The 21142-nt window shown below is 38.0% G+C and overlaps 1 protein-coding gene and 3 pseudogenes across 7 annotated transcripts in view; 3 read left to right on the plus strand and 1 right to left on the minus strand.

The window, feature by feature from the left end:
- Positions 1–1614: 1614 nt before the first annotated feature.
- The window catches only part of HS2ST1 (heparan sulfate 2-O-sulfotransferase 1), a 188368-nt gene continuing 168840 nt past the window's right edge, over positions 1615–21142 (minus strand). For 5 of the 7 annotated variants that reach the window (XM_024990093.2, XM_015464936.3, XM_059885101.1 and 2 more), the window contains 3 exons: positions 14172–14269; positions 11630–11787; positions 1615–10700 (listed from right to left, as the gene is read on the minus strand). In XM_024990093.2, coding sequence (XP_024845861.1) covers positions 10471–10700; positions 11630–11787; positions 14172–14269 — 486 coding nt within the window. In that variant the 3' untranslated portion in view covers positions 1615–10470. The remainder of the gene's footprint in view (positions 10701–11629; positions 11788–14171; positions 14270–21142) is intronic. The other 2 variants (XM_024990094.2, XM_015464937.3) reach the window with 1 other exon arrangement.
- On the plus strand, positions 5745–6293 carry LOC132342122 (coiled-coil domain-containing protein 3-like; annotated as a pseudogene).
- Positions 6330–7009, plus strand: LOC132344883 (putative ankyrin repeat domain-containing protein 19; annotated as a pseudogene).
- Positions 7079–7830, plus strand: LOC112445906 (ankyrin repeat domain-containing protein 26-like; annotated as a pseudogene).

Below are 21142 nucleotides of genomic sequence, written 5' to 3' on the forward strand. Positions count from 1 at the left end.
TTTAAACTTTTAGTCTCATGCTACTAGAAGAAATATAGTAAGCCACAAAGAGAACAGTGACTGTATAACAAGTTTATTTATTTATTTAATTTGTTCAACTGGTTATTCCTGAAGTAGAAAGGGAAAAATTTGCAATTTAAAGTCAATTTTGTTGTCGATGCTGTTATTGTGTTTTGCTGCAAGGTGCCACCTGTGGGCTCTGTGGTAACAAAGGTGAGACAGGGTGTAATGGAGGCAAGGTAGGGCAACTGGTGGGCAGGTGCCTTCAGAGCAAGAAAACAAACGGACAGTGCTTTGGAATTTGCATTGTGGCACCTGTCACTACTGGAAAAAAATTCAGAAAGTTCAACTCCTGCTTTAAAAAGGAGCTCGTGATGGTAAGAGTGTGGTGAAAATAAGTCAGTTTAGATTCATAGGAAGTTTATTTTTCAGATATCCTAAAAATGTGGAATTAATGAATTCATAGCCAAGGCAAACGTCCTCTTTTCTTCGAGGATGGAGAGTTTCCTTTCTGTTGAAAGAATGCCAATCAAAAACGCAAATTACTCCAGGTATCCTGAGTTTTATGTATGTGCTACTTTAAGTCCACACTGTTCAAGAATAATATGTGAACACAGCCACTTCTGGAACAAGCAAGTTCTCCTGTAGGATAATCAGCAACCCCCCTTTTCTCACAGAAAATTTGTAGATGCAAACAACAGCAGGTATCATAATCAATACTAGCTATGCTATAGGATATAAGTTAAAAAAAAAAAAAAGGCATTAGTGGGCTGTCAATAAAAAAGTAAAATTCAGCAGTATTTATAAAACATTTATAAACACATCTTTTCTAGAGCAACACTACTAGTATTCTGCAGGGTCAGAAGGGCAATATTGTCAACTTCTTGACAATATTCTAACCCAGTACATAAAAGCCCTACCAGTTATTGGTCTGCCCTGGCCAGCACTTTGTATCTACCTTTTCCAACCTTTACAACAAAAATACTGTTCTCTTCACTGATTAGTTACACTGCTAAATGCAGCATGACTCCCAAATTCATGCTCCCTGTTCTGCCTCTGTGGGTGTAGACCAAATTCCCTGTTTAGACAACGCATTACTGAATTGGGTATTTACTCAACCCAGTATCATACAATACTTGCTAGGAACAATGAGCCAGGGCTGAGAACAGGAAAACTGTTAATTGAGAGTCTCTCCTTTTTAAGACTGAAAAGAGAATCAGCAGACATGGGTATTCTCAAAGGAACATTACAGACACGTCTAAACTGTGCAGTAAATGTTAACCAGATTAACTTTTTCTTTCAAATTCCCTTTTTATTCTAAGCTGACAGCTCTTTTTTCTTCTAGTTATGAATATATCCTAAGTATACCTTGTAAATTTTCTATCTGAAATTTCAGTACCAGTAGTGAAGTACAAGGCAAAAAGCAGCAAAGCCCTGTCAGTTTGCAAGTCACAAATAAACCCCCAAATCATGACAGACCAGGGAAGACACGTACCTCTCTGCTGGCAGTGATATCTGAAGGTTAAGTTCATGACACTGCACACGGACTCCACTTGGAAAAATCTCTTTCGGCATCAAGGCCATGGAAGAAAATATTAAAACAGGACACCAAACCATTTTTCCCCTTCCCACTGAGTGTTTATTTTATAGCTTTTTCATCAGGTAATCAACTGAAACACTTGAACAACAGAGAGCTGGCAGAATGTTAAGGAGAAGGAGTGATTCTCTCTCCAACAGATGTGACAAAATGGTCTCAACTTGGAAACAGTACTGTGTAAATGAATCAAGAGAACAGCAGAGGGGGAGAAAAAGAGAAAGCAGAGACAGAGGAAGCAGCAAGCATCTTCCAACGTGGACTGTGAGGGGGAAAAGGCACTCTTCTTCAGCTGTCTTGTGTATTTATAAAGTGAAAGTCAAAATATACAATCCGTTTGCCAAAATTACATTCAACACTGCTTTAGAGATGCTCACACACCTGAGTCTCAGTAGAAAGCTTTAGAAGCTGTCTGAAAAATCAGATAGACAGCACCAGTGTGTCTAAACCATAGGCTTACCAGTAATGGGTTTTAAAAGAGATCATCACCATCAGGGTCCTTTTTATAAACAGGACTGCAAAGGTCACAAAGCTGCATGAACTTAAATTACAGGATAAATCTGATGAACTGATTGCCCATTTCTATCTTTACAATTCCCTCTCCAGTAAATCAGAAAGCAAGCTCCACTCGAGAGGAGTTGAATTGGCAGTGCTCATCTCAAACAGGGTGCTTTTCCCCTCCAAAGGCTGCCTGAGCAGCAGTTTAGTTGGCATCATCCAGCAGCTTTGCATAGGGTAAATGGATGCAAAAATTTAACAGCAATTGCCTTACTTCCTCTCAAAGCAAACAGCACTAACTTATGAAGAGGCACATTTTCAACTTATGAAGTAGAAGCACCTGGACCTCTTAAAAGACAAACTTCATAAAAGGTTACAATACTGGGTGCCTCTCATAATAAAGGATTTTAGGGCCATAGGTGTGTTTGAGAATGATCAATGGGAAAAACCAGAGAGATGGTTTACACAGATGTTCTCTATGTAGAATTTGAATAGAAATTAAAATACCAGCTATGCATTGGGGAGCCAGCCTTTAGTTCAATTCTCTAGCGCTTTTAGAATTTTTATTTCATTTTATTAGAAAAAGAGAATCATTGTCTACAAACTATTTTCTTTCTAACTATTCAAATACAATGAGCAAATCACCTGCAATATCAAAATACTGTTTGTAAATCACAGATGGGACTCACAATTTTAGGAATCTCTGATAGGACATATATTGAGAAATAACAGTGGACTTCAAATTATAGGCATTAACTGAATTTTAAAAATAGAAAATAAAATGCAAAGTTTAAAAGTCAGTAAGTTTTTCTCTGATTTTCAGTCATTTAAATCCAATCATCAGGAATTCAGAAGCACCCAGTATGTTCAAAGTTGCACAAATGCATATGGATGATAGAAAAGTAACCCCCATGCAATACTTTATGTGTTGTTGTCAGATATATTTAGGTGATACTTTACAGATTAAAGCTGGGTAAAACCAAAATACATCCTTTCCATTAAATTTTAAAAGTCACAACAATTTATCAATAGTTGCCATTTCACAGCAATTAGAAAACAAGAGTTGATACAAGATGAACAAAAAGGTACTTTTCCCTCTTTTAGGAAATAAACATATATAGATATATATATACACACATACACACATAACATTATCTTTTAAAATTCAAAGTGGTTAATTTGCTATTGTATTGTATAAAAAAAAATTTCCCCCTATTTTCAAAGTACTGAAAAAAGCGCAGAGGCTGAAAAAGAAAAATCACACTTGCCACTTTAAAAAAATACATTACCATCTCAGTGGTTCTGTTTATTTGATTATAAAGTTAGGTATTATAAGGACTCTGCACTTGTCAGGCTCCTAGGACTATATTAGACCACATGGGATTAAATCTAACCCTTTCTCAGTCTCCAGGAAGGATACTTCTCACCCACCCTGAAAGCTGATAGCATAAACGCCCCTATTCTGAACAGCTAAACTGGGAAAGAAAACCTGCCCACCTGGAAGCAATCCAAGTTATAAAAGTTTATGAATCTGTGGGAGAGACCGCCTGGATCAGAAAGCTATTCTTTGGATATAAGTTAGGAGCTGTTTTGGAAGTATATAAACTCTTTTAGGCCAGTAGGGTACAGATTCAAAAGTGATTTCTCCATAAATAACAACCTGCTACAGGGATTGGCAAAGTGCAACCCATGGTCCATATTTGGCCTGTCACCTGTTTCAGCAATAAAGTTTTATTGGGACACAGCCATACTCATCACTTATGTGTTGTCTGCTTTTATACTAAAATGGCAGAGTTGGGTAGCTGTGGTGGAGACCGATGGCTTGCAAAGTCTGAAACTGTATGTTCTCTGAATCTTCTGACCCTAGATCTATGTGCCACTGTAGTTACCTAAAAGAGCTGATGCACCGTAAGATTTAGCTGGACTCAGAGAATAACCCACATCCTAGGCTTCCCTAGCAGATAAATGTCAGATGTCCCATCCCAAGGCGGTGTTTTACTTTTGGGCAAGGAAATCATTTTTATATATTTTCAACAAATGCCTGCAAAAGGTATTAAATTCACAAAAAAGAAAGTCAAGTAAGAAAAGTATGCCTGTTGATATACTCTTTAATATTGTCCTATTATTGGGGGCGTGGGGAAGGGTGTTATAATGACTTTTCCTGCCAACTTCTTTTAGCTTTTCTTTAAATTTGTCCAAAATGTCTTTTGATAAGTTGCACTCTCTCCTCCTCCCATACAATCAACAACCGTTAAAGCAAGCTGCCTGAAATGCTTAACATAGTCTGGTGAGGCCCTGTTACGGGATATTTATTTAAACTAAACATATTAAAGATTACTCTTTTAGAAAATGTTTCCAAAATTCTTTATCTTTGCTACTCCAAGAAGTGGAAGAAAGTAAAGAATGCACAGGGAAATAAAATTCTGCAAAATATACCTTAAAAAACCAGAGGTATAAAATAGCTACCATTTCTGAATGGTAATGTAAAATAAAAACAGAAAAGTCTTCCACATTTGAAGAGCAAATTTTCCTCTGCCCTGAGTCAGCTAATGAAATCTTTTTGCAAACAGGGAACAAACTCCTGAACTCAAGCAGCTGCTCATGAATCTCTAAGAGTTCACAGGTGTTTCAATTTTCAATAGTTGTTGAAACAGGGAAGATAAAACACTGATAAGATATTTATTAAACACAAATTCATATCAAGATGAACTTTTTTCAACCAGCTTATAAGTGAACTTTTCTCTTTTCTTTGTTAAAAAACCAATGATATGAAACTATATGTTAAAGATGTTTCCATAATACCTTACATTTATATCGCGCATAACAATTTTCAAAGTGCTTTCACATGCCATCTCATTTAATCCTCACAACACCCCTGTGAGGTAGGTACAGCAGGTATTATATCCTCATTTCAAGATGAGGAAACTGAGGCAGAGAGAGGTTAAGTGACTTGCCCAAGGTCACACAGCTGATAAGTGGCAGAGCCAAGTCAAGAAATCAAGATTTCCGACTCCTCGTCCAGTACTCTTTCCACTATAACTACTGCCCCCAAGTATGAATAATGTACTTCGTATCAAAATTGAAAGGTTACTGAAGTTCATTTCAGTGATGTCTTAACAGTAAAGTTAAATGAGAAATACAAGAACAGTAGATCTGATGGTTTTACTTGACGTAATAAAATTGGTGCAAAATCACTTGTCTAATTACTTATAACCTTTTGGTCCAAATACATAAAATATGCAATATTTACAGCATTTTCCTTTTTTTTTTATTTTTGTAAATGCAATGCTTTAAAACACATTATAAAGCACCTTAGTAAAAATAGTCTACAAGGAAAAGTACAGAAGTAGGAAAATCCTACCCATACCACAGCTCACTAATGGAGATATAATATGGAGTCACCGATACCTCAGTTTTACAGCTTTACAAATAACCCATGGAGAAACAAACACTAAATTTACTTTTTTGATATTAATATGTGGAAGCTTTAACTAAAACTTTAGGCAGGGTGGATCCTGGTGGTGGAGGAGAGAGCAGCACGGAGCAGAGTGCCCAGGGCTGTGCTCCTGGGGCCCCGGGCAGCTGCCCCGGGTGCAGCCAGCGCTCACCTTGCCAGTCCCAGCACTTGCCCCCCGCCGCTGCAGCAGCCAGCATGCTGCACCCGCTGCTGCTTGCCTGGCTCTGCCTAGCTGGCTGGCCTGGGGCCTCCCGCAGCTGCCAGCTGCCCTCTGAGGGGAGACCCCTGAGCGAGGGCTGCCATACCAAGCTGGCCGCGATCATTGTGTACGCCAAGGTGCTAGCGCTGTACCAGGAGTGGCATGGCCTCTACAGCTACCTACCTGCCCTGGCAGTATGCTGGGCTCTTCTACTGGGCCCAGATCAAGATGCTGTGCAACCAAGCGTGGGGCAGCACGCTCCAGGTGCCCGCAGGCTCCAGGCTCAACCTCACTGGCCAGGGCTACTTCTCCTGTCACTCCCACACTGTGGTCCAGGATTACTCCTATTTCTTCTTCCTCAGGATGGATAAGGAATATAACCTCTAGCCTCATGGAGTCAATTTCCAAGATGCCATCTTTCTAGACACTCTAGAGAACAGAAGGATGTTTTCCAGCCTTCAAATTGTTTGCAAAGGCAGCAGCTGGCGACCTTCTCCAATGACTGGGAGGTCCAAGAAGACACCAGGCCCAGGTACCACATCTGAGAGAAGGGCCTTGGAAAGATCCACAAAGCTGCCAGCATGGGCAATGTAGCCAAAGTGCAGCATATTCTCTTGCTTGGAAATAATCGCCTAAACGATGGAGACAAGATGAACAGGACTATCCTCCACTTGGCCTGTGCCAATGGTCATTCAGCGGGGGTAACTCTCCTCCTGGAGAGAAAAATACCTTCCTAACCTCTGAAAAGAGGACAGTGCTGATGAAGGCTGTAGAATGTCAAGCAGAGGAGTTTGCAACTATTCTGCTGGAGCACGGTGCCAACCCAAATGTCACAAACGTCAGCAGCAGCACTGCTCTCAACTATACTGCCTTTTGCCAGAATATATCACTTGCAGCAGAGCTGCTTTCATACGATGCCAATAACAGAAGCCAGGAATAAGGATGACCTCACACCACTGTTACTACAAGTGAAAGGAAACAGCAAATGTTTGGAGTTTTTAGTACAGAAAGAAGCAAATATATATGTGGTTGATAAGATGAAAAGAACAGCCCTCATGCTTGCTGTTATGAGTCAAATGCAGTCAGTCTTCTTCAGCAAGGTGTTAACATCTTTTCTCAAGATGTTTTTGGATGGACTGCTGAAGAATGTGCTGTTGTTAGTGGTGTTATTATTCACCAACTGATTACTGACTATAAAGAAAAGAGACACCTCCCGAAAATAGCAACTCAGTGGATGAGAATTCTGAGGAAGACTCTTTAAGCAGGTTTTCCAACAAACAACCTGGTGTTGATTTATGGCCTACATCAGACGATAAAGTCTTAAGATTTTAAAACCAAGGTTGAAGAAGAAAAGCAGCAGAACAAAAGTAGTGAAATGCAAGTATCCGACAACATATGTGATGCTGCTGAAGACTGGATTCGTTCAGCAGAGAAAGAGTAGGAAAAAAATAGCAACCAGCTGTTTCCTGCTACGGAGAATGAAGATTCTGATAGTAGCGATCCTAGCATGCATATGAAGGAAGTAAAGAAAAAGGACAATGAAAAACGGACACCAAAATAATATGTGATTACACCAATATTTGAAATGACCAATTCACTGACTAGTGGTCTACTGCATGTGAATGATGACAGTATTTTAAGTAAAGTGGATCAGGATGATGGCAAGCCTGCAAAGAAAATATCTAGTGAACAGAACAAGGTTGAAGAACAAACTAATTCTGTGGATGACCTTGATGACTTAATTCAGTCATCTGAAACCACTTCCAAGGATGGCGAGTTGAATTCCATATTGCTACATAAACAACTGGGCATGAGGTGTAAAGATTCTGTTAGCTTGTTGAAAATTTGGGGTGCAATTCTTTCTATAAAAGATTAGTAGAATTTTTAAAAAGCCACTGTGAACTACTTAGAGGAAAAATTAAAATGGAAAGTAAGGTTAGTGGGCTACAGAAAGAGTTGTCAAGAAACAAAAGAAGTGAAATCACAGAGCAACAGAGAGTGGAGTGGGAACGAGAGCTCCTCAGCTCGAGATGAACAGTCTCTTGGACTCTGTGGGAGAGGGAGAGGGAGAGGGTGGGATGATTTGGGAGAATGGCATTGAAACGTGTATAATATAAGAAATGAATCGCCAGTCCAGGTTCGATGCAGGATACAGGATGCTTGGGGCTGGTGCACTGGGGTGACCCAGAGGGATGGTATGGGGAGGGAGGTGGAAGGGGGTTCAGGATTGGGAACACGTGTACACCCGTGGCAGATTCATGTTGATGTATGGCAAAACCAATACAATATTGTAAAGTAAAAAAAAATAATAATAATAAAGCAAGAAGAAGAGAAGAGAAAAAGTCTGGTATGTTATATGAAAAAATTAGGGAGCAGTTAAGAAGAAAAGATTGGTAAGAAGTTGAAATAAAACAACTTGAGTTCACTCTCAGAGCACTAGAAATAAAACTGAAGACTGTGAAAAATAATCTGAATCAGGCTGTAAAAATGAGAAATGACATCAGAAGCAGCTTTCTCGAGAATGGAATGCAAGAATCTTACAGAATGGGAATCCTGACCTTGCCAAACGAAAGGAGATAGAAATGGCTAATAAGGAAATGAACTCGAGTCTATGTCAGAGGATTCACTGGAGGTGACTCATGTTATTGTGCTAACTTAGAAGATGAGCCACAGGATTTAAAGAAGACGTTATGTCAACTCACAAGTCAGATGCAAAAAGCACAGGATCAACGTACGAGGCCCTGAGATGTGCTGAGAAAACACAGGATCATATCCAAAAACTTGAAATTGAAAATGCAAGTTTAAAACCACAGGTCAAAAAGCAAGCAGGCAAAATTGAACAGCTTCAGAAAAACCTGTTAAGTACAAATTCGACTGATGATCTTACAGCAGAGCTAGAAACTGCATCTTCAAAATGTCTGCACCTGGATGCAAAAAGTCAAGTTCTTCGACAGGAGTTATTATCTATGAAAGAAATGCAAAAGAAACATGAAAAACTAGAAAAGAATAAAAAGAAGTTGGAGCAAGAAGTAGTGAACCTCAAAAGTCATACAGAAATGAATATGATGGAACACAGTCAAGCAGAGCAGTATAAAACAGTAGACTGAAGAAAGAGCAAGACAGGCTCTAGTAAACTAAAAGAAGTCAACCTACTTTTGTAGATATAAGCAGCATCTCAAGAAAACTTAGAGCAATCATGAAATTAGAATAATGCTTGAATAAGAAGTCGGATCCTAAAGGAAATACTAAAGGAATTCATCAATCCTAAAGGAATCCTAAAGGAATTAGTCAATCCTAAAGGAAACCAGTCCTCAATATTCACTGGAAGGACTGATGCTGAAGTTCCAATACTGTGACCGCCTGATGTGAAGAACTGACTCACTGGAAAAGACCCTGATGCTGGAAAAGACTGAAGGTGGGAGGAGAAGGGGACAACAGAGGATGAGATGGTTGGATGGCATCACTGACTCGATGGTCATTGAGTTTGAGCAAGCTCCGGGAGTTGGTGATGGACAGGAGACCTGGCGTGCTGCAGTCCATGGGGTCGCAAACAGTCGGACACAACTGAGCGACTGAACTGAAGAAGTCAGATGCAACTCAGCATTACAGACTTGGAATCTGAACTCTCCAAGATGGAAACCTTTTAAGAAATTTCTAATAAAAAGCAGAATTGGGAAAATATAAGCAACTCTACCTAGGAGAACTAAAAGTTAGAAAGTCATTGGCAATTAAACTAGACAAAACTAATGAACGGCAGGCAGAGATCAGAATATAAGTGGAGAACTAGAAGAAGCTGCTGCTGAATTTGAATCTGGATCCCATAGAGTGTCTCCTCTAGGATCCACAGATGAGTCAAATCTATATCAGGACCCACTTTTGAAAACATCACAAGAGTATGTACAGATTTTGAAGAAAAAATATATGATCTAAAGGATAAACAGTCAAAATTTCCCTACTGGACTGTTTATATTACATATTCACTTTTTCCCATTAAACATGATGAAAAAATCTTTCTTAAAGGAAAATATTTTTGTGAGGAAAAAAAAAAAAGAACTTTAGGCAATGTCAACATTCTCTGAAGTGTTTCCCCAATCTTAGATACTGGGGAGATAGGAATAAGAAATACTGCTTTCTTTTTACAGTATTAATAATGATTTAAATTGGTTTTAACACCAATAATCATCTTTTAAAAGAAAACTAAAATGATCTACATAAATATGGGCAATTCCCACTATAGCAAAAACATTTTTAGCAACCATGACCAAACATTTAAAAATAAAGCACACACTGCCAAACAGTTAATAACACCAGCCAGTAGAGGAGTACAACCCAAACCTCCAGGCAAAGAAGCAGATGGGATTCATCTTCATTGATGGTTAGTTGAAAAAGATGCTTTATCAAAAACAGAATATCAGAACTTTTCTGTAACTGCATCTAGCCTTCCATTAGACCTGCTAGGTATTTAGTTTAGGTGATGTGTAGGTTTTGTCCAGGCAGGAGGTTATAACTCCCACCAAAATTTAACCAGAAAAAAATAGGCTGAAACTTAAACTTCCTGGACCACTGATGTGTCAGCCAGAATCTACTTCCTTGATGTCACTGTCTGTACCCTAACGCAAAGTGTCTTATATACCCATCAACAATCCAAGTTGTGGAGCTGAGAACTAAGGTAAAGACAAGGTCGAAGTTGTAGTTCAAGAATCTAACTGTCACACCTTGTACTCAGTTCGATTTAGGGTAAATCTTTTCATAGAAAAAGTTCTGTGCAAGGATGTAGAGGTCTCCATCTTTTTCTCGTACAGCATGGGCTCTGATGAACTGGAACTGCTCTAGTGCAAACTCATAGAACTCGTTCTCCATTTTCCAAATGTCAGACTGCTGTAGTTTTGCAATGGTTTGTTTAGTAGGGAGTTTCTTCTCTGTGGTTTTCCTAAGATGAGATTTCTTTCCTACTTACAAAGGCAAAAGAGAAAAGGTAAATAAATTCTGAGAACACACATAAAAATCAATGCCTGTTTATTTGAAGAGATGACATGTGGAAGGCAGGTAACATAACTGTTTCATCTTAAAATCATTCAGGCAAAAACAGTGTCCTAATCAGTGATTTGTTCTTCGTAAGACAAATCTTTATCCTCGTTAAAGATTTAATGAGATGTCAAATAATAAAAGTAAGAATGGCCACTTGGTAAAGTGTAGATGGTCACTGTACGTTTTATATTCTCAAATGCTTGGTGTTCTGACTAGTTTGTTTTTAAAGATATCAATATCTATTTTCAAACTTTGGACTGATTTCTCATAACCTCTATTCTGTATACCTATGTATTAAAAGCTAGGGCATATGCATATTCTAGGGGAAAAAAAGAGTTCCTCTGTATATTACCAAAGAATATGGGAAAAAAAAATCAGGATTAGGCTGGACCAGCACAGTCACCTTCAGATTTTTAATATCGTCAAGGCTATTGAAGCATACTTTTAGGAGCATTATAACAGACAAGAGCACAGGTTCATTACCAACATGATTCAGTCTTCCGATCCTACCAGTACCTAAATGGCACCAGACGTGTCTAAAGCGTGGAATGCATGGCCGGCACTACTGAGTATCACACAATTTCTAAGGCTGGCACTATAGTCTGTATCTTTCCACTATACCCACAATGCCTTTTAATTATCATCTCATGCACATTTATTCATTCAAAAGATATTTAGTGAACACCATCTGTGTGCCATGTATTGTTCTGTATTGAAAATGGTGAGGAGAAACAGACAATATACCTGCCTTTCTGGAGTTTTACTCAACAGACTTCGAATCATACATATTTTGCAAATGGCAAAGTTAAAGTCAGCTTAAAAAAAACAAAAACAAAAACCATCCTTTATATACCTGTACGATAGAGTTCTGTAGCACCCCTGAAGAACCGGGGTAAAGCTGCCTCCAGTAACATGATAAAATCTTCAAGCTCTTCAGTTACTCCCACCAGAAAGTATTCATTAATTAGGTTATACTTGGCTTGATCCATAGCCCACCTGCTTCCCACATTCCTAAAACCAAAGAAAAAGAATAAAAAACCTGGTTGTAAAATCTGCTAAGTATTTTTGATGACTTTGACACTGTATATTATGGAAAAAACAGATAAACATGTGTTCATTCAAAGCCTTAATGCCCTTTTATTAATGTCCTTCGGGAGGCACACCTGTTCTTAATTTCCTTTGCCTCTGTCTCCAATTTCTGCTGAACCATGCAGGGCTAATTCAAATTTTACTAGGCGACACAATATGAACAGTTAAAAAATATGTATATTTATGTATCTTCCTATCTGATTTAGGCATGAGTGCATCTAATCTTTGTTTACAGTTGACACTTGAACAACATGGGTTTGACCTGCACAGGTCCGCTTATATGCAAATATTTTTCAATAGTAGATATTATAATACCACATGAACCATGGTTGGTTGAATCTGCAGATCCAAGGAATCATGAATACAAAAGACCAACTATAAGTTATACTGGAATTAACCCCTGCCTTGCTCAAGGGTCAACTGTACTCTAAACTTCATTCATTTTAAGAGCTAGGAAGGTCTAAGCAATTTTGTATAGTGGTTATCTTCATTTAATTTATGAATTTAGGTTTTTAAAGAAATGGCTCTGCTATGGATCTTTTAATTTTTACATTGTCAGCTACTGACTGTTAATAGCAATTTGGCCCTAAATAAACTATGCCTTTGGATTCTTTTCAGCATTGACATTTCCTAATCCTGATTCCAAGCTCTGCCTTTAAGCAGTGTGATATTGAGCGAGGGTCTTTCACCTTTCTAAACTTGTTTTCTCAGCCATTAAAAAGCTGGGGTGGGGACTTCTCTGGTGATCCAGTGGATAAGACTCCACATTTCCACTGCAGGGGGCACAGATTGATCCCTGGTTGGGCAACTAAGATTCCCCAAGCCAAAGGATACAGCCAGGAAAAAAAAACCAACCAAAAAATACTAACACTTGTGAATTCCCTTGAGGTCCAGCTAGGACGCTCTTCTTTCTCTGTCAAGGGCAAAGGTTTAACCCCTGGTTGTGGAACTAAGATTCCACACTGCATGGCTAAGGGACTGTGGCTGGTTGGAGAAGTAAACAAGCTGATTTCTAAGGTCCCTAAAGAAGTTCAATTAAAATCTTATTAACACCCAACAGAAAAGTATATTATTGTTCTAAGGTGGGGGTGGCAAGGTTTTCCTATGAAAAGCCAGAGAGTAAAGCCCAAGATGGCTTTACAGGTCATATGGTCTTGGTCACAATTACCTAATTCTGCTTCTGCAGTGTGAAAAGAGCTACAGACAATAAACAAATAGATACAGTTGTCTTTCAAAAAAATTATTTATAAAAACAGGTATTGGGCCAAATTTGGTGTCCAGGTTGTAATTTACTGATTCCTGTTGTAAAGGAAATGATTAAAAATTGAGAAGACATTCTTTCGAAGTGTCCAAGTCTTCTTATGTTATTATAGTTGACCTTTGAACAAGAGGGTTTATGGGTGCCAACTAGACCCAATCCCCCACTCCCCAGTTGAAAGTCTGCGTATAACTTCCAGCCAGCCCTCCATATCCCCAGCTTTATATGTGAGGATTCAGTAGTGCATGACTACAGATCATGCACTACTGTAATACATATTAAAAAAATCTGTGCTTACGTGGGTCCTCAAAGTTCAAACTTGTGTTGTTTAAAGGGTCAACTACATTATGTGTTGATATAACCTACTGAGTAAGACCTTAAGGTTCACAGTGACCTAACGCTACATTTCAAACGATGATGGAAAGAACAGAAGGCATTCCCTGTGTCTCCCATGGTTTTAAGGAAGACACTAACTGCATGTGTTTCTTGTTTGTTTTTCTACTTTTGCTATTAAAATGATTGACTAGAACAAATAAATACATACCATTACTTTTACAAACTGAAAACTCAGCACATTCTGAAGAAATAAACTCTATTAAAGATAAAACATTTTTATTTTACCTTGGCTTCTCTCAAAGTCAAATCAGTTTAACAGTAAAACCAGGTAAATAATTTACCCACTAAGCCTCTTCTTGATCTAAAATGGGTGGCTAAAACAACAAGCTTAGGAGAAAACGAGGTTTATGAAAGGACTCCTGACTTCTAATTAAGAACACTGCTAGAATATAGCAATATACATAATATCAAAAATCTTTAAAAACCAGCAACTGAGAAATCATGGCAAGCATCTTATACATGAAGAATCTTTTTAAGGCACTTTTTAAGGTAAGTAAAAAACTAGATATTACTTAATTACATGTTATTTTTGGTCTGGTCTTTCATAAACTTCCTTACATTGAGCCCTTGATTAATGCATCCACCTTTGTGAAATACAGATTATGGAGAAAAATAAGTAGATTATCGATTAACGCTAACTTTATCTCCCTACCAGCATTCTGAGCTGTGGCCACAGAAGAAGGGGATTTGAAGCCAGAGCTTCTCTGGAGCACAGTCTGAGCCTCCCTCGGCTACACATTCATCAAAGGTCTGGAAAAAATACAGAGCAGAACATGTGAGCCACAAACCCGAGCTTCACCTATCAATTATCTTAATGTGGTAAGTTATTAAATCAATGGCAGCAAAGAGTTGGATGAGATAGTGACTTAAAGTGATAGGTTACAAAACATACTTGAGGCACTGAGCAAAGGTAAACATGGGCTTTTCTCATATTTTTGTTTCACACCAATGTTTATAAGAATTCTTTTACCATAAGAATGTAACATCCCCAGATAATAACTTGTCCTTGAAATTAAGTACTGGTTTATGTTGAATCTGTGTATTTATATTTTCTATCCCCTTACCAAAGTAAATTAAATAAGACTCAAGATACTCTTCAGGAAATAATTATTTGAAAATAATATAAAGTAGAACTACACTTAAGTCTTTCCCTCTTTCCTCATTAAAACGAACAAAAACATCATTGTACAAGCAAAAGTGACCCCAGATACTAACGACTGACATGGCCCCTCTCCAAATGCATCTGACTAAATTAACTAAAGGGCTTCCCAAAATGCAAAAGATGCGGGTTTGATCTCTGGGTCAGGAAGAGAAATGGCAACCCACTTGGAGTAGGAAATGGCAACCCACTCCAGTATTCTTGCCTGGACAAGAGGAGCTTGGTGGGCTCCTCTTCGACAGAGGAGCTTGGTGAGGTACAGTCCAGCCAGTTGCAAAGAGCTGGACATGACTAAGCGACTGAGTACATATACAAATTAATGAAAAGGGAAAGAGACTCACAGGTTATGGGTCTAAAATTAAATCAGCTTCACTTTCTTGAGAACTTACTACTATCTGTCACAGGCATTTTTACAGTAGGCTTTATCTATCTGAAATGATATTAAGATGCCAAACTTAGACGCTCAGGCTGTTGCAGTAGTCATCTATAAATACCACCTGTTACTTCTGAGAAGAGAGAATATGAAAGAGTAGAAAGAGAATGCATCCAGAGTCCAGACTTCTGAGTTTCTAGAACCAGGTTTGACCTTATCTTGAGTAAGTCATTATGGTCTCTAAACCTCACTTTGTAATACATTTCATATAAAGTTAGGTAAATTCAAAGGTCCCTTTCAACCAAAACGCTATTGAGAACAGGACCCCAAATCCTTAGATCTATGAATAGAGAAATAGTGGGATAATTATCTTTATTCTGGCAACATTTAAGAGGCAATAGCAAACTGCAGTCCACAATTGACTTGCCCATTTCTTTTACAGATGGCCTTTACCATGATATAGGAAAAAGTTTTATGACTTGGGCTTGAATCTTGAACCAGAAAACTTAAGTTTTGTTTTAGTCTCCTCATCTAGAAACCAAGGACACAGTCTTATTTTGAAGAAGAAACAAAATGATGGATGTAAAACAATCTACCACAAAGACTGGCTGGCTCATTATAACCATTAAATAAATGGGATGTATCCATGTCTGTCTCTCTCTCTCCCCACCTGTCCTCCCTAACAGTCAAATACAATGTTTTATTGCTTCTTATTCTCCTTGACCTCCACAGCACTTGTCTATTTCTTTGAACACTGCCCTTTTGGCTTCTTGTTGCTTCTCTGTACCTTTCTGAACGTACTATCATTATCTTCTTTTAAGGCATGTTTTGGTCCTTCTACCAAGTATGGAAATTCAGATGTCTTTTCTTACCTACACCCTTCCTTAGCTTATTCACACTTCCTTGGAATACTTTATGATTTCCAGGCAGAAGCTTTCCAAATCTGTACCCCTAGATGAATCACTTCTTACGTATTTTCTGATACCTAGTGTGCCTTTTCATTGAGTTTCCAGTATTACCTCATATTTTGTATTTCTGGCAATATGACATTGCCCCTTGTAATTCAGACTCAAGATCTCAGAACATTTCTTAATTTTTCCTCTACTTCACTTAACTTCCTTGAGGTAATCTTACTTTCATCAGGATTTCACAATGCCATTTCTCCATCCTTACAATCACTTTCTAATCAGGTTCTGTTTCCTCTCTTCCTTCAATCTGCTCTTAGACCACCAGATAGTCTAAGTAGTCACTTTTACATCTTCTACTCAGAATACGTCAAAAGCTTCTAATATATTGAAAGAAAGAAGACACAAACTCTTTATCCTGGCTTTAAAGAATGCTTCATACTCTTGACTTCAATGTGCTAGTCTTATCTCTATGTATAACTTCTTTACCAGATTAACCTGTTCTACAGTTTCTCAAGCAAGTCATATGTTCCTGCAGATCTATATATGTTTGCTAAATACATTTTCTTCCTCTGAAAGTGCTGTCCTCTACTAATCTAATATACAAGATGCTATCTTTCCAATGACTACTCTGGCCTCAGGTCACTCATTCTTTTAAACTCATATAAATTAATTATATACTGCCTTGTAAAAGGATCAACTATTAGGATCAGGTATGTATATCTATTTATCTAAAGAACTTGTTTCATGTACTTTGAAAAAAAAAATATTATGTTCACTCTTCCAAACTACAGAAAAACTTCTTGGAGGGATCATGAAGTATGGATTTGTGTCCTCCATAGCACACAATATATTGTTACACCAGTTGTTTGCACAATCAATATTTGTAAATGGCTGGGGAAGACTGCACTTCAGAGATTTTACATGAGGTTTAAAGGCACAATTCTGGTTGAGATGAAGACAGGAGTGGTAACATTTTTTCATGAAGCATTTTGACGTTCCTTAAAGTTCTCCAAAGTTATCTTAGGATTTCCCTTCCCCCATACACACACACACACACACACACACACACACACACACACACACACACGTACATCACTCTATTTTTTAAAATGAAAACATCTCAGTTTATACTTAAGACTCAATCAACCCCATTTCCATGGCCATTATATTATTTCTGAAATTTACCAGATGGTCTATTTAAATTTGCTGGTCTAAGTCACTTTCTAAAAAGTGGTTTTATTATCCTTTATGCCAACTTGTAGCTCATAAAAACAAAACCTGTGTATCTATCTCTACCATGTTCCACGTTCCAATAAATCAAGTGGTGATATATCAGAACGTTTCTGATTCCATGCCTATTCAATTTTAAACGAATCCCAAATCATAGTATGGTGCCTCTGAAACTCAGAAGAGGTGCTCTGCTTCATTATACCTCTGTCTGAATAGTCTCAGATAAAAAAAGAAATGAATTACTAAAGTGATTGTGGGTGAACTCACAAACTGTACCACCATTTTGTGTGTGTAGAATTCAAAGACATTAGAAAGATTTTGTTTAAATGTAATAAATTAGGGTATTAAAAGAGGTTACAGTATTAAAAGTTTACAGAGTCACTATATAGACAAGCTTGAGAATTTAAATATACACTATTGGAATCAAAACTGATTAATGAGTAAGCATGTGGGATTGCTATTTTAACCCAAGTTCTCAAGTTGGCCAACTCCTACTTCCTGTGTTCTAAACTGCAGAAAGTATTTGTTTTTCAGACAAAGCAAATATGCTGATAATCTTCAAGTTTACTTTTGGCCAGTAGCTTAAAACCTGCTAAAAAGTTTCCCTGGTGGCTTAGATGGTAAAGCATCTGCCTACAATGCAGGAGACCTGGGTTCAATCCCTGGATCAGGAAGATCTCCTGGAGAAGGAAATGGCAACCCACTCCAGTATTCTTGCCTGGAAAATCCCATGGACGGAGAAGCCTGGTAGGCTACAGCCCATGGGGTCGCAAAGAGTCGGACATGACTGAGCAACTTCACTTCACTTTATTTTTTTATCTTTTTTAAATTTTATTTTTAATCTTTACAAATTGTATTAGTTTTGCCAAATATCAAAATGAATCTGCCACAGGTGTACATGTGTTCCCCATCCTGAACCCTCCTCCCTCCTCCCTCCTCCCTCCCCATACCATCCCTCTGGGTCATCCCGGTGCACTAGCCCCAAGCATCCAGTATCGTGCATCATCTGCTAGCCAACTCTGGGAGACAGATTTACCATCAAAATCCACTCTTCCCTTCTTTTAATCACAATGTTTAGTTTCTCCTGCAGTTAGGTGTGGCCATATGACTAAGTTTTGCCAGTCAGCTGGGGGCAGAAGTAATGTGATCAAGTTCTGGGTCTCTTAGTTAAAAGGAAACTGGTGGGCCTCTACTTTCCTCCTTCCCATGAGCTAGAAGGCAGATGCTGTGGTGACCAATTTAACCAAGCACATAAGGGCAAGCCCCGGAAGGGCAGCAGAGTAACAATATGGCAGGAACCTCACTCGCTGAACGACAGTATGGAGCAAAGCTGCTTTAAGATCCTGGGCCCCTCATCTTTAGGCTTTTATGTATGACAGAAAAAAATCTATCTAAACATTTGAATTTCTTTGTTTTAAAAGCTTGATTTACCCTAATTCACCTACCACACATTTTATTAGACAATATAAAAGTGGAAAAAGCTGTGGTACATATACACAATGGAGTATTACTCAGCCATTAAAAAGAATACATTAGAATCAGTTCTAATGAGGTGGATGAAACTGGAGCCTATTATACAGAGTGAAGTAAGCCAGAAGGAAAAACATAAATACAGTATACTAACACATATATATAGAATTTAGGAAGATGGTAACAATAACCCGGTGTACGAGACAGCAAAAGAGACACTGATGTATAGAACAGTCTTATGGACTCTGTGGGAGAGGGAGAGGGTGGGAAGATTTGGGAGAATGACATTGAAACATGTAAAATATCATGTAAGAAACGAGTTGCCAGTCCAGGTTCGATACACGATACTGGATGCTTGGGGCTAGTGCACTGGGACGACCAAGAGGGATGGTACGGGGAGGGAGGAGGGTTCGGGATGGGGAACACATGTATACCTGTGGCGGATTCATTTTGATATTTGGCAAAACTAATACAATTATGTAAAGTTTAAAAATAAAATAAAATTTATAAAATAAAAAAAAAAAAGTGGAAAAATAGTTTGGGTTTTGCCTCCTTTATAGTTCCTTCTTATCATTTGGCAGAGGTGTTTCACTCCTACCAACTTAAAAGAAACAACACAAAGAAGGCCAATAACAAGGAAGATATATTAAAAAAAAAACTATAAACAATCAGAAATTGGTGAACATACACGAGTGTGCTAGATCTTAGTGTACAAAAGAAGTCCTATTTCTTTTATCATTTATTTATTTTTTAAGCCACAACGTGTGTGGGATCTTAGTTCCCTAACAAGGTTTTGAATCCACATTCCCTGCATTGGATGCAGAGTCTTGACCACTGGATTGCAAGGGAAGTCCCTCTGCTCTTTCTTTATAAATATGTGATGAAAAAAGTAAACCAAGTGAGAGAAATCAAGTTAACGCAACTCAAAACCATCTTTACTGTGTAAAACCTGAGTGAATCCACCGAGGCCTTAATCAAGATGAACGGCTCCACTGACTCCGACAGTGACACTAGCCCTTGGGTTTCTCACTCACGTCACACCACAGAGGGTGACAGTCACTTAAATGCTGGCCACCAGGATTTTCCCATTGCTTTGCTAACTTCTATTAGCCTTCTCCTAAACATTTGGGCCACATTTCAGAAATGAAATTTTCTATAAATATATGTTTTACTCTGTTATCAGAGTAAAACTTCGAGGTCTTAAAATACAAAATAAAAACAAACAAATGAAATAAAAACACTCTAGTCCAGATCTCTTCCTCTCCCAGAAAACTCAGTTCAGCATACTAGAGAAACAAATTTATAATCACCTTTTTCACTTAAACAACCAGATTACTTAGATTATTACTTTAAACATTTAATTCCTATAATTGAAGGTCAATAATTAAAATTTGATGCTTGGTAGTGATGGCATTTACATTCAAACACTTTTCTACAAATATCTTGCTACACATTTTCTACAGAAGATTGGAAGCTGAGAGTGAGCTCCCCCTTGATTTCTGCTTAGATAAAAGCCTATCTCCATCTGTAGGCCCTACTGCTCTCATATTTTAAATGTATGGAGAAATAACAGCAACTATCCCATAAAATTATTGTATGGACCACCTGAAATGATACATGGTATGTGGCTTAAAAAAGAGCTTGATACACAATAAGTACTCAGTAGATGTGAGCACTATTATTGTTAGCTATATTAAGTAGTATTATTACCTAATTCCCCAAATGAAATAGGATAGCAACCACAAAACCATGGTATCCAGGGCTGACATGACAAATGGTGGATGTAGGAACCTATGTGACTGTGAATCTTTTCCTTACCAACATTAACATTCCTTTAGTTGAAGGAGGGAGATGGATACCGACAATTACCGAGTAAGAGCTACTGTAAATGATAGGGCTAAAATTAAAAAAAGAAATGAAGCAGTTGGCATTGAAGTGAATTTAGAAATAACTACTGATAAATTTTAAAGTACTAGGTCACAAAAGAGTTACACTACTAGATTTTACAAAATTTTGCAGACTTTCCATAGTAACAGAAGTATATATATTTTTTTGAAGATTAAATAATACTAAGAGATTTTTTTTTTCAGTATCCACTGGAAAAAAAAGGGTACTGTACCCTTTTTAGGCAGAAGATCAGTACCTTCTGCCTAAAGCTTTGAGACCACGGAAAGAAACAGCAAATTCTAAAAAATGAAAAGGTAAATATAGAACAAAAAAATTCCACTGCCTTCTCATGCAACAGAGGGCACTGATAACTTAGGAAAACATTAATTGTTGGATGTTAATTATTATAATACATCAAGTATCCAGCATCACTGCTATGCAACACTAGGTTTAAAAGGTGAAAAATTCTCTCACTGAGCCACTTGCTAAGTGTTTACAGACGACCTAAGCACCATAGTAGATGTGGTGTTAACAAAGGTGAATGAAGTATAGTCCCTGCTTCTGGAAGTTCACAGCATTCTGGAGAAGACATATAT

The sequence above is a fragment of the Bos taurus genome, chromosome 3, assembly GCF_002263795.3.
Source record: "Bos taurus isolate L1 Dominette 01449 registration number 42190680 breed Hereford chromosome 3, ARS-UCD2.0, whole genome shotgun sequence".
In the NCBI taxonomy this organism is placed as follows: Eukaryota; Metazoa; Chordata; class Mammalia; order Artiodactyla; family Bovidae; genus Bos; species Bos taurus.